The sequence below is a fragment of the Talpa europaea genome (genome assembly GCF_964194135.1).
Source record: "Talpa europaea genome assembly, chromosome: 6".
Lineage (NCBI taxonomy): Eukaryota > Metazoa > Chordata > Mammalia > Eulipotyphla > Talpidae > Talpa > Talpa europaea.
The window spans coordinates 94072133-94084191 of NC_140072.1; the positions used below are offsets into that span (position 1 = coordinate 94072133).

The 12059-nt window shown below is 34.7% G+C and overlaps 1 protein-coding gene across 1 annotated transcript; it reads left to right on the top strand.

The window, feature by feature from the left end:
• Nucleotides 1-328: 328 nt before the first annotated feature.
• Nucleotides 329-6029, top strand: RNF6 (ring finger protein 6; the record flags this gene model as incomplete). The annotated part of the gene is made up of 3 exons (XM_084234974.1): nucleotides 329-521; nucleotides 1509-1604; nucleotides 4285-6029. The coding sequence occupies 3 exons, from the start codon at nucleotides 329-331 to the stop codon at nucleotides 6027-6029; spliced, it is 2034 nt and encodes a 677-aa protein (XP_084091100.1).
• Nucleotides 6030-12059: the final 6030 nt, after the last annotated feature.

Here is a 12059-nt window from a genome sequence, read left to right on the forward strand (position 1 = left end):
TAGACCAACTTAACCATAGAGCCAAATAGGTAAAAAATGAAATAAGCACTTTGTATTCAGATATAAGAAATGTGCAGTGAAACTGTACCTACTCTGACTTACTGGCTTTAGGCAGAGAAGTACGTCCAGTTGTATTCTATCTCCTCGAAACTGTTTTTCATTTTATATGGAAGTTGTTTACTACAGATTTAGCTTATGGGTATAGGAAAAAATTTTTAAATGAAAATTTAAAAGCTGTATGTTAAAAACGTGGAATCATGTGTAGTCCATTACTAATACCTTGAATTTTGTATATGTGTTGTTTGAAAAGAAAGCTGGGAATCTCAGTATGAATCAGTTTAGATCTAGATCAGATGGTGTCGGTGAAGAAACTTCATCTCAAGACCATAATCATCATGAAAATGAGAGAAGATGGCAGCAAGAACGTCTCCACCGAGAAGAAGCCTATTATCAGTTTATTAATGAACTCAGTGATGAAGATTACCGGCTAATGAGAGACCATAATCTTTTAGGCACCCCTGGTAAGAAATGGGTTAAAGTGGAGACACCTTTTTCATCATTATAAGGAAGAATTTCAAGATAGGAAGAGCGTTCCCCCCTCCTTATTCCCTCTTCTAAAATATAGTATAGTGATTCCATGAGTATAAGAACTTTTTAACATAACAAAATAGAAAATCACTGATTTACTTGTGAATGTTATAAGTTAAGAATACTAGGTATGGAGCACAGTTATACAAATACCAAACTAACATAGGTTAATAATAGTGTTAGATATTACATACATGGTCCTATTTCTCTTAAATAATAAGTAATATTTGCACAAGTAAAAAATTACATAAAACCCATTCTAACTCATTTGACAATCAAACCCATTCTAACTCATTCAAACCCAACTCAAACCCATTCTAACTCATTCTAACCAAATTCTAACTCATTTGACAATCTCTGTTTTGAGTAGCTGTAATAAGTAGCTGAATTAATAACTCCCAAAAAGTCTAGTGTGCTCCAGAATTTTTTCAAATTCATCTTATAAATGAACTAATTGAAACTTATAGTTTGTATATTAGATATTTGTGTACTGTACACTTGCATACTGTATATTCATGGTCCATATATTGAACTATTGAAGTAAAATTTAAGTAAATATTCATTTTTCTCTAGAAATATTTCCTTCTGAATTTCTTTTCAACTGTGACAAAAATCTAAAAAATTGTATCTTACATATTCCTAAGTGTATTAACTGAGAGCACTTTATTAAGTTATTCACATTAAATCTTACTTTAATTTTCATAAAACATTAATGAAACACTATCAAAATTATATGTGTTTGTATCAATTGAATATTTTTAACTATCTTCAATTTCCAGAACAATAGAATGCCTTTTTCAGATTGGTAAAGATTAGTCTTACCCTTCATTAGTGTTACCCTTCTCATAAAACTAAAAGATTAACTTAAAAAGATTAATTAAAAAATTTTAATTTCAGTGAGCAATTTTTCATTGTTTTAGGAGAAATAACATCAGAAGAACTACAACAGCGGTTAAATGGAGTTAAACAACAACTAGCATCTCAGCCTGACTTGAGAAATGGGACAAATTCTAGAGGTACTGTGCCCGCCTTTCCATAAGGAACAGGTTTGATTGTAACAGTTGCAGAAATGAACTTGCTGGGTCTTATGTGTTTATTTTAATGTGTTCCAATTTCAATGTGCTATTCATATCATACTTATATATTATGTGCAAAGCAGTATAGTTAGGCAATATAGGATGGTTATGTTGAATTTGGGGTTTGAGTACAGAGCTATGTTACACACAGATTGCCTTCAAGGAGCGCATATATAAAAATAGTGTACCATTAAGATAATTACCATCATGGTTCAATTCTAGAATGTATATACTACTTTTTTTTTTAAAGTAATATAACTAATCTTAGCTCCTAAAAATTTATATGGATCGATATTAAAAAACTGAGTTAGGAAACCTGTTCTTGTCATTTTGTTTTTAGTTTGTTTTGTCACTTTATTGAATAAATACTAAGTCACAATATAAGAACTTCATATTAAAACAAAGTGTTTATAAAAACAATTCACACTTAGCAGAAGTTAACTGAATTCAAAGTAAAGTCAAATTTAATGTCTGTCTTACCAGATCTATTTCCTTCCCCAAAGCTATTCATCAATATGTAGTTTCACATATTATGTCAACATTGTTACATTAGTTAGGAAGATGACTATAAAAAACCTTAAAATGCTGTAATTCAATAAAATAGTTTATTTCTCTTTAATGTTAACAGTTCAGGGAAGATAGGTAAACTTTGCTCCACAAATCCTCCTAGTACCCAGGCAGCTAGTAGAGTAGTTCTACAGCTGTGCTGTCCAATGCTATAGCTACTGGCCTATCTCTGACTGTTTAAATTAAGTAAAATGAAATTAAAATTCAGTTCCTCATTCATATTAGCCACATTTAAGTGATTAGTAATCACATGTGGCTAGTGGCTTCTGTATTGCACGACACAAACATAGAAACATTTCCACTATTGCAGAAAATTTCATTGAACACTATTGCTCAAGGGTATTCTTTTTAGACTAAGTTAAGGCACAACCACATCTAGGTTCCAGCTGTCAGGAAGGAGATCCAGGCATCAACCTGAAAGTGAGATGTTTCAGTTCCACAGCCATTTCATTGATGAGAACTTAGTCACATGGCCATATCCAAGTGCCAGTATGTCCACATGACCTTTGCAGTGCATTTCAATGAAAAAGGATTTTGTTAGATGGTAGTGAACTCTTTCACATAGACCACAACACTGCATTTTAGTAATGAAAGAACGAAGTAGCATTTAAAATGACTAATCTGATCTGCCTCTTATTCTCATCATTTTCCAAATTAAAATGGAAATTTCATGTTAACCCTATATCTTTTTTATGTTTAAATATAAGCTGCACTGCAAATGCAGTGCCAGTTCATTCCCCGGCCGCCGTTGAGGGTCCCACAAAAAAAAAAAAAAAAAAAATATGCTGCACTATATTAGTGTAACTGTTAATACTGGTTCTTTGAATATGTTTTGTTTGAAAATATACTCATCACATGTAAAATAGCTATGTCTTTATAATATGGCTCCAATTACTGTTTATTTTATTGATGCCAGCAGCTGATTAACAGCTTCAATATTTTAAAGTTGTTTTTTTTAATGAAAGATTACAGTAATGAATGAAACCAACGCAAACTCATGTAATAGCTGTCTTTGAGTAGAACAAACCTTAAAGTATGTATAGATAATGTGCCTTTAGAATGCTTTATCATTGAGTTTTATACTTTTTATAATCCACATAAAAATGGAAAATTTCAGCTTCCCATAGTAGCAGTATTATACTCAAGGAAGTTTATCTGGGACACAATTTTTTCTCAATTGATTTATTCAGCAGTATTAACTGAAAGTCTGATTTGTACCAGAAACCGTTACAGAGGCTGGGGTAATAGTGCATAAGACAAGACAAAACCTTTGTCTTCATGGAACTTACAATTCTAAATGAATAGAAAATATATTTTATTATGTATAATGGATGACATTTTTTGAGTACATCCTATGTGACAGGTGTTGTACTGATCATTTTATACATATGGTATCTTATCCTCATGATAATCCTTTGAGGGTTAAACTATTTTTATCTCCAATTTATAGATAAGTATATAGCCTTAGAGAACTTAAATAACATGTCTAAATTTTCCCATTTTCACAAAAAGACAGATAATGTGGCTCTAACATTATACAACATTAGATTTCTTGAGATACACATTTTTGGCAGTTCCTGAAATAGGATAAAATTGCTAATGTTACAAAAATACCTAGTTGTAAAAAATGTTGATTGAGTTACCTTTACCAGAAGGATTCCACAAATACAAGCTGCGTTATATATGTCTTGCCATTGTATTTTCCTGATATTGCCATAAGAATAAGGCAATTTAAATGTACAGTTTTGGTGTTAGATATATTTCTCATTTACCTTACTATTTTTCCAATAACAGGCATAGACAAAACAGGTGTAAGAATTTCTTCACATCTTTGCATAAGTAATATTTAGATTTTATAATGCATAAGTATGTGTTATATATAATATGTTTATAGGACTGAAGACTTTTTTATATAAAGTTCAGTTTTTTCATTCATTGAAATGCTCAAATGTTCTTAACTATTTCATGTAATAAAAACTTTATATAAATGTTTGATAAAAATCAAAGGATAGAATTTTGGAATTGATTTAAGTTGATTTGATTTGCCTTCCAGACTCAGAAATTCCTAGAGAAAGTTCTAATGAAGATTCTCTGCTAGAATGGTTGAACACCTTTCGTCGCACAGGAAATGCAACTCGAAGTGGACAAAATGGAAACCAAACTTGGAGAGCTGTGAGTCGAACAAACCCAAACAGTGGGGAGTTTCGATTTAGTCTGGAAATCCACATAAATCACGAGAATAGAGAATTTGAAATTCATGGTGAAGATTATACAGGCATTCCACTTTCAGATATTAGCAGAGCTGATACTACCGATAGGCAACAGAGATCAACTAGTCCTGTGGCTAGGCGAACAAGAAGCCAAACCTCCATGAATTCCAGTGGTAGCAGTTCCAACATTCCAAGGACTAGACTTGGTTCAAGGGGGCAGAATTCAGTAGAAGGATCTTTCTCAACATTTGGAAGATTAAGAAATGGAGTTGGTGGAGCAGCTGGCAGTCTTAGTGCTCCACCTGCTAATTTCGGTAGTCACACAAACCAATTAGGTAGTAGTGAACTCAGGCAGAGGGAAGGGCAACGATTTGGAGCAGCACATGTTTGGGAAAATGGGGCTAGAACTAATGTTACAGTGAGAAACACAAACCAAAGATTAGAGCCAATAAGATTAAGGTCTACTTTCAGTAGTCGAAGCCGTTCACCAATTCAGAGACAAAGTAATTCACAAAGGGAAAGCAGACCTTTACAGCAAACTATTAGAAGAAGATCTGTTAGGAGGAGAGGTATAGCTCGTGTCTTTTTAGAGCAAGATAGAGCGCACAGAGGTACTACATATACTCCATTCTCTAATTCAAGACTTGTGTCAAGAATAACAGTAGAAGAAGGAGAAGAACCCAGCAGATCTTCGACTGTAATACGACGACATCCCACAATCACACTGGACCTTCAAGTGAGGAGGATTCGTCCTGGAGAAAACAGAGATCGGGACAGTATTGCAAATAGAACTAGATCCAGAGTAGGGCTAGCTGAAAACACAGTTACTATTGAAAGTAATAGTGGGGGCTTTCGTCGAACTATTTCTCGTTTAGAGCGGTCAGGTATTAGAACCTATGTTAGTACTATAACAGTTCCTCTTCGTAGGATTTCAGAGAATGAGCTTGTTGAGCCATCATCAGTGGCTCTTCGGTCAATTTTAAGGCAGATCATGACTGGATTTGGAGAACTGAGTTCTCTAATGGAAGCCGAATCTGAGTCAGAGATTCAGAGAAATGGTCAGTATTTACCAGAGATGCACTCAGAACTAGGTAACTTAGGCACAGTTCATAGCAGCAGCCTAGAGAATGAAGGTTCCTCTCAAGACAGGCAGGCCCTAGAAAACAGTACTGAAATGCATGGTGAGGATGACATGACCCAGCCTCATACCCAAAATGGTGATAATAGAGATGTCAGGCAGCTACGAAATTCAAATAACTTAGTTGAAACTGGAACACTACCTATTCTTCGCCTTGCTCACTTCTTTTTACTTAATGAAGGTGATGATGATGATCACATACGTGGTTTAACCAAAGAGCAGATTGACAATCTTTCCACCAGGAACTATGAGCATAGCAGTATCGATAGTGAACTAGGTAAAATCTGTAGTGTGTGTATCAGTGACTATGTAACTGGAAACAAGCTCAGGCAATTACCTTGTATGCATGAATTTCACATCCATTGTATTGACCGATGGCTGTCAGAGAATTGCACTTGTCCCATCTGTCGGCAGCCTGTCTTAGGGTCTGGTTTAGCAAACAATGGTTGAAGTGGAATGATTCAGATGTTACATTTTAATGGAGCTGAGTATTCAAGCACTGTTTTGTTGAATTATTTGTGGTGAGCAAACAAGGATGAGATATAACAGATAAGTATAGTTTGAACTATTTTTTGTGTGCTTTTTAAAATTGTTTAGAAGAAAATTTATATAAAATTTAAAATGCAAATGTTAAATTATCCAAAAATACAGAGTAGTTATTGCTAGAACCAAATAACCTTTAAGATACTTTTATTTTGGTCATTTTGTCATGCTAAGCACTTTTGTATTTGCACTCTTCAGTTGATTAAACATCACTCTTCATTTTCTTGATAGTACAGCAAATTTGAACGTTTTCCAAGTTCCATAGGCTTAATGCTTTGTCGAGATATTGGTGTCTAAATAAGTCTTTCATTAATTTCTTATTTTAAGGACATTAACTTTTCATGAAAGAGTGTTCATGAATGTTTACTAAATGTGTTTAAGTTACTTGAAATGTTAAATTTAATATGCAACATACCATATGTGTGTATATATATAATTTTAAGTTTAAAATATTCAGTCTAGAACCTGCCAGTTTGGTTCTTATTTAAACTTTTAGGCTATTACTGCATATGGCACAATATTTAATATTTACAGGATCATCTCTGGGAAGAAGTGGGTTAAGATATTTAAAAATAGAGAATTTACTGACGCGTCTCTGACAATCTGACTTATTAGACAGCAAGCAATATATGATGCTGAACAAGTTTTTACTGAGAAATGAAACATGGACATTTTAGAACATACAAGCTATTAACTTGAATTCAACTTTTTTTGTGACATTTTTGAAAATGCAAACAATTCTTTGGTTTATATTAAGTAAGGTATACAATGTGCATGGTTTCTCAAATTTAGTTTTAAAATCTAACAACTCTATAAAGAATCAAATGTATAGATAACATGTTAAGTTCACTTGGGGGCCAAAAACTCCAAATAAAACAAAAATTCCTTAAGAGAATGTAGAATTTATATAAACACGAAGTATGCACTGAAGATCTATTTCTATCAATAAATATTAAAACAGAGTTGTATGTGAACTTTTCTATTGGTCCACTGTAGTTTATTCAATCAAAAAATACTTATTTTGTATCTTCTGGGTCAGAGGTACAGGTATTGAGGATTCAACCCTAGGACAAACTCCCAGTCTTCAGGGGAAAGACATACTTGCTCTTAAACATTGAAAATCAATTGATAAGATGAATTATTACTTGGACTTTCTTGTTTAGGAATACAGTTTTCCTGTGGTGATACTACTTGGGCAGAATCATAAGAGTGAACACCTCAAGGCCAGGTTTTGTAAAATTTAATCTCAAGATTTAGTTTTTCTTTGCTGATTAGTGATTATATTCAGTTCACATTAGATAAGACGCATCCATGGGAATTATTGGGGAGTGCATTAAATAAACCTGGAGTGAAAGGTTATAATAAAGGTCATGACTGGATTAAATGGTTTATGTAGGTCAGTTATGAGATACAAGATGAGGAAGTTTGAAGACTTTAAAGAACAGACTGAGGAATTTTTACTTTGCCATTAAATCATATCTTGATGAATTTTAGTGGAATACAATGCCATTTTTCATATTTAAGGAAGATTAATGTGATACAATGTTCAGAGTACAATGGAGTGCAGTGAGATGAGAAGCTAAAAAAAATAAGAGAACTACTGTCTTTTTTTATTATCATCACTGCCATCAGTTATCTAACCTAGGGTGAAGGCAGTGAAACTGAAAAGAAAGAGAAAAATATAAAAATATTAGAAAAAAACATTTGATTTCTAGTTCCATATGAAGAGATAGGAAAGAATCATATATTCACAGAGGAAGAGACAGTTACCTGATAGGGGAGAGCTGTTCTAAGTACCAAGCTATGCTAATTTAGACGATCTTATTCATATGGCTTACGCACTCATTTCGGTATTACCATTTGCCTCCAATATGACAAGGAAATTCAACACATTTCTCATATGGACAGTTCCTCAGGAAGTTTTATCATGCCTGGTCTGATGAGTTAGGAAAATCAAGAACACAAAAGGGAGAATGGAAAAAGGAAGGATAAAAAAACACATTGATTCTTTGACTTAGACTTTGCAAGACATGGAAAGCCTAGCATTTGAATAGAATCCAAATGGGCATTTGAAATAGAACTAGATTGTGCTTTATATAGGAAGTTCCCTGAAAACAATAGGAAAACTTAATTAATTTTGTAATTTAATATCTTAGTTGGGAATGAAGAAGTGCTTTCTTTAATATTTTCATGTCCAGCCCAGTAAACAAGACTGATAACAAATAGAAAGACTCATCTATAAGTTCTATTTAGCAATGATTATACCCTTTGTGCTTCCAATATAGAAAGAGTTTAAAATTCTTCATTTGAATTTTATGTTTCATGACCACAGAGGTTGTCCTTTCTCATATTGCTATCTTGCAAACTTCTGTTTCCAAACTCTTAATTTCCCAGCCACTTTCCCATGTATTTTAATCCATTAACCCTGTCTGTTTACCCTGTCTGGTATTTAAATCCTCTTACCCTGTCCTGTTTCCCCTATTTTATAGTTTCAGGTAGCATACTTATCACCTGTACATGACTGTCTTCAACCTTATGAGGTTATTTTCCCTTCATTATGTAACATGAATTTATAATTTAACCCTCCAAGATCTTGAAGTATTATTGTCACCATAGTAGTAGCAGAGTTTAGTGAGTCAATCAGAGGACCATTTGCCTCCAAAGTTTGTGCTCTGCCCACTACATTGCATTTTGGAAAAACATGAATGCATTTCCACAAAAAGAGGGGGAAAAGGAAAATATAGGGGCCAACTCAGACTCTTCAGAGATTTAATGCTCACAATAATACCAAAAAAATGTGCTGTGATTATGGATCCCCAACTATCAAAAGGACAGATATATTCATGCCCTAATATTCTCATAATCACAGAAAAGAACTCACAGTCTTTAGAAATTTATCAAACAATTATTATTGATACCTATAATCACAGTCTTTGAACATGGAACATTTAAACCTGGGAGGTTTAAATTATAAATTCATGTTACAGGGCCTCCCTGGTGGCACAAGGGGTTAAGCACAGCACTCTGAAGCTATCCACAGCCTCCACAGTCGAAGTTCTATTCCCTGCTGGCCAGGGAGCTACCCACATGGCGCAGCAGACCTCTCCTGTCATGCTCGCTGCTCCCCTCAGCAGTGTATTTCAGTCAGCCTGCTTGTTCTGTTCCCCATTCTGTCTCTGGTAAATCCTCTTACCCCCCACACCTCTGGCCTGTACCCCAGTTCTTGTATGCATAAATAAATAAACCTTAAAAAAATTCATTACATAAAGGAAAATAACTTTATGCGACTGAAGATAATCATGTACAGGTACTAACTACACTACTTGATGGGAAAATTCAGTCTAATTTACTCCTTCCTGAGGACATTTTTTTCTAATTTTGTAACTTTGTTATATCTTTGTGATCTCCCCTAATTAACATATGCAAATATATCCTTTCTGTCTTACAAATGAAGAGAGAGGACTATTCCGGAAAGATATAAAATAAAAAAGGTATTAAAATGATGATGTCCAGAGAAGAGGTGAATGAGGCACCTGAAAATGCTATATTAAGGACTAAAGTCATTTTTATGAATATTACTCCCACACAAGAATTTATAGTGAATGTCTAATCTTCCTGCATCTCTCTGTTGCAATAATCTTTGGCCAGCGGAGGAAAAAATTGTGTAGCAATAGCACTCCATGTGAAGGGGATAGTTACTCCCTTCTCAGTGACAGCAGGCTCATCTGGAGTTTTCTCCCATCTTGTCTAGCACAGGAAATCAGAGAGCAGGATTATGCAGTCTTACAGGAGGTGATTTCCCAGGAAGTCAGATGAATCTGTCACTGAGAAGGCAAAATATACCATGTTCAAAGGCTGTGATTACAGATATCAGTAATAATTGATTCATAAATCTCTAAAGATGGATTGTGAATTCTTTCCAGTGATTATGTGAGTTCTTTCCAGTGACTGAGAATATTAGGCCATGAATATATCTGCCTTTTGGATACTTGGGGATCCATACTTACAGCAAATTTTATTTTTATATATTATCATGAGCATTAAATCTCTGAAGAGTCTGGGTTGGCTCCTATGTTTTCCTTTTCCCCTTCTTTTTTTCTGGAAAATAAAAATACTTTTCAGATGTATTTTTCTTCTATTAATGTTTCATTTGAAGACAGAATTTCCTCTTGGTGGACCAGTACACACACATCCCTCCTCACGCATTTTATTGCAAAAATGTTGCTACTTAACCACAATCCAACTATCTTCTGTACAGTTCTTCTCAGCAGTGGGAACCTCTATGGTGTTCAATCCTTCATTTGCTTGGAATTTGATCAAGTTTAACTGTTATTCCTTCACTGTTGAGCATATGGGATAAATGATAAATGCAACTTCTAGGGCCACCATCAGAAAGGACGGGGGAGGATTTCCACGTTGGTGCTGATGGTGGTGGTGGTAGTGGGTGGGGGAAAGGGCAAGTGCTGAGAGCCCTGAATGTCATAATGTGGTCCTGTTCATCTCTCCATTTATGCTCTGCAGCGAAACTCTCTTCTCCAAAGAACTGTGAACTCACTGAAGTTAACCTTAGCACCGAGAATGATTCCTGGTACATAATAGGTCACTTAGTATATATTTAATAAGCAAAAGCATAAAAGTTTCAGTGTATAGGTAGATCCTGGCTTACAGATAACTTACACATTAAGAGCTTGTTTATAGGACTTTTTTTTTTTTTTTTGAAACTTAGAGCTCATTTACCATAGAAATAATATATGTTGTGGTCTGAGGCAAGAGGGGAAAGGCTCCCAGGCCAGCCCACAAAAATTTACATTACCCAGAATGTTCCTGAAATACCATTTAAGAGGAGTGGAAAGCAGAGTAGCTTGATAGTCTTGCAAGTTAACAAAACAGAACAAGGATGAAATTGAAGAAATATCTTTAAAAATTCATCTTAAATGCTAGTACTCCGACTGTGAAGTCTGCCTCCCTCAAATTTCAGTTTGCCTTTTCTTCAGCCTATTGCAGACACTGTCTACTCACCACAGTTGCTGAACAGGGTTTGCATCTCTGCCTCAGGCCACCCTGCTTGGCAACTGGTGGCTTTGGTTGTATATGTTCTGTTTTTTCTGGCCTCTCACTGTTTCCATCTACTCTCTCGCTCCACCAGGGAGTGAGAAATGTGCTCCCCCAGCCAAAGGGGGAGAAACAAGCTGCCATTCTGACTGGGGAGGGAGAACAGAGGAAGGACACTGGTGGTTGCTACCACCTCAGTTGCCAGGTTAACTCTTTCACAGCTTAATTCTGAATGCACCTGCACCATTAACTATATTCAAATTTTTTTTTTGGACAAAAAAGATTTAAGCTTAATCTCAAAGAGTGTTTTTTCTATGTGATTGTCTTAGGAACTGATGTTAGCATACATTTAATATAGCATTACCATGATGCTCTTAAAGAGTTTAAGTGAAAGAAGGTGTTTAGCTTTCTTGACTGAAGATATCAAGGGAGGCAATTACCATGTATACCTAAGGGAAGTGTACCATATCCTATGAAATAGACTAGTTCTCATGAGAAATAAAGGATAATCTTGACCCCTCAACAGGGGGTGAGGATGACAATTACAATTACAATGAGTTTATAATGTTGATTCCAAATACTCAGAATGTCTTTTGTGATCTGGAGAGTTTAAATTATTTATCTAAGCTCACATGGCTGGTTAGAAGCAAGGCAAAATAGCTTTGTATTTTTAAAGAATATTACTTTATTATTTACAAATAATTTTTCAAAGCTCTGACCTCCTGTGCTCATTGTCAAAAGATGCATATCTGTTGGTCTTAAAATGTTAATGACCCACATTCAATATGAGGAAAAGACTTCTTTTAACCTATTCAGGACAAATGTTATGAGTCAGGGGCTATTTTTCTTTAGGACTTTGGGGAAGTTTGGACTGATTCATCATCC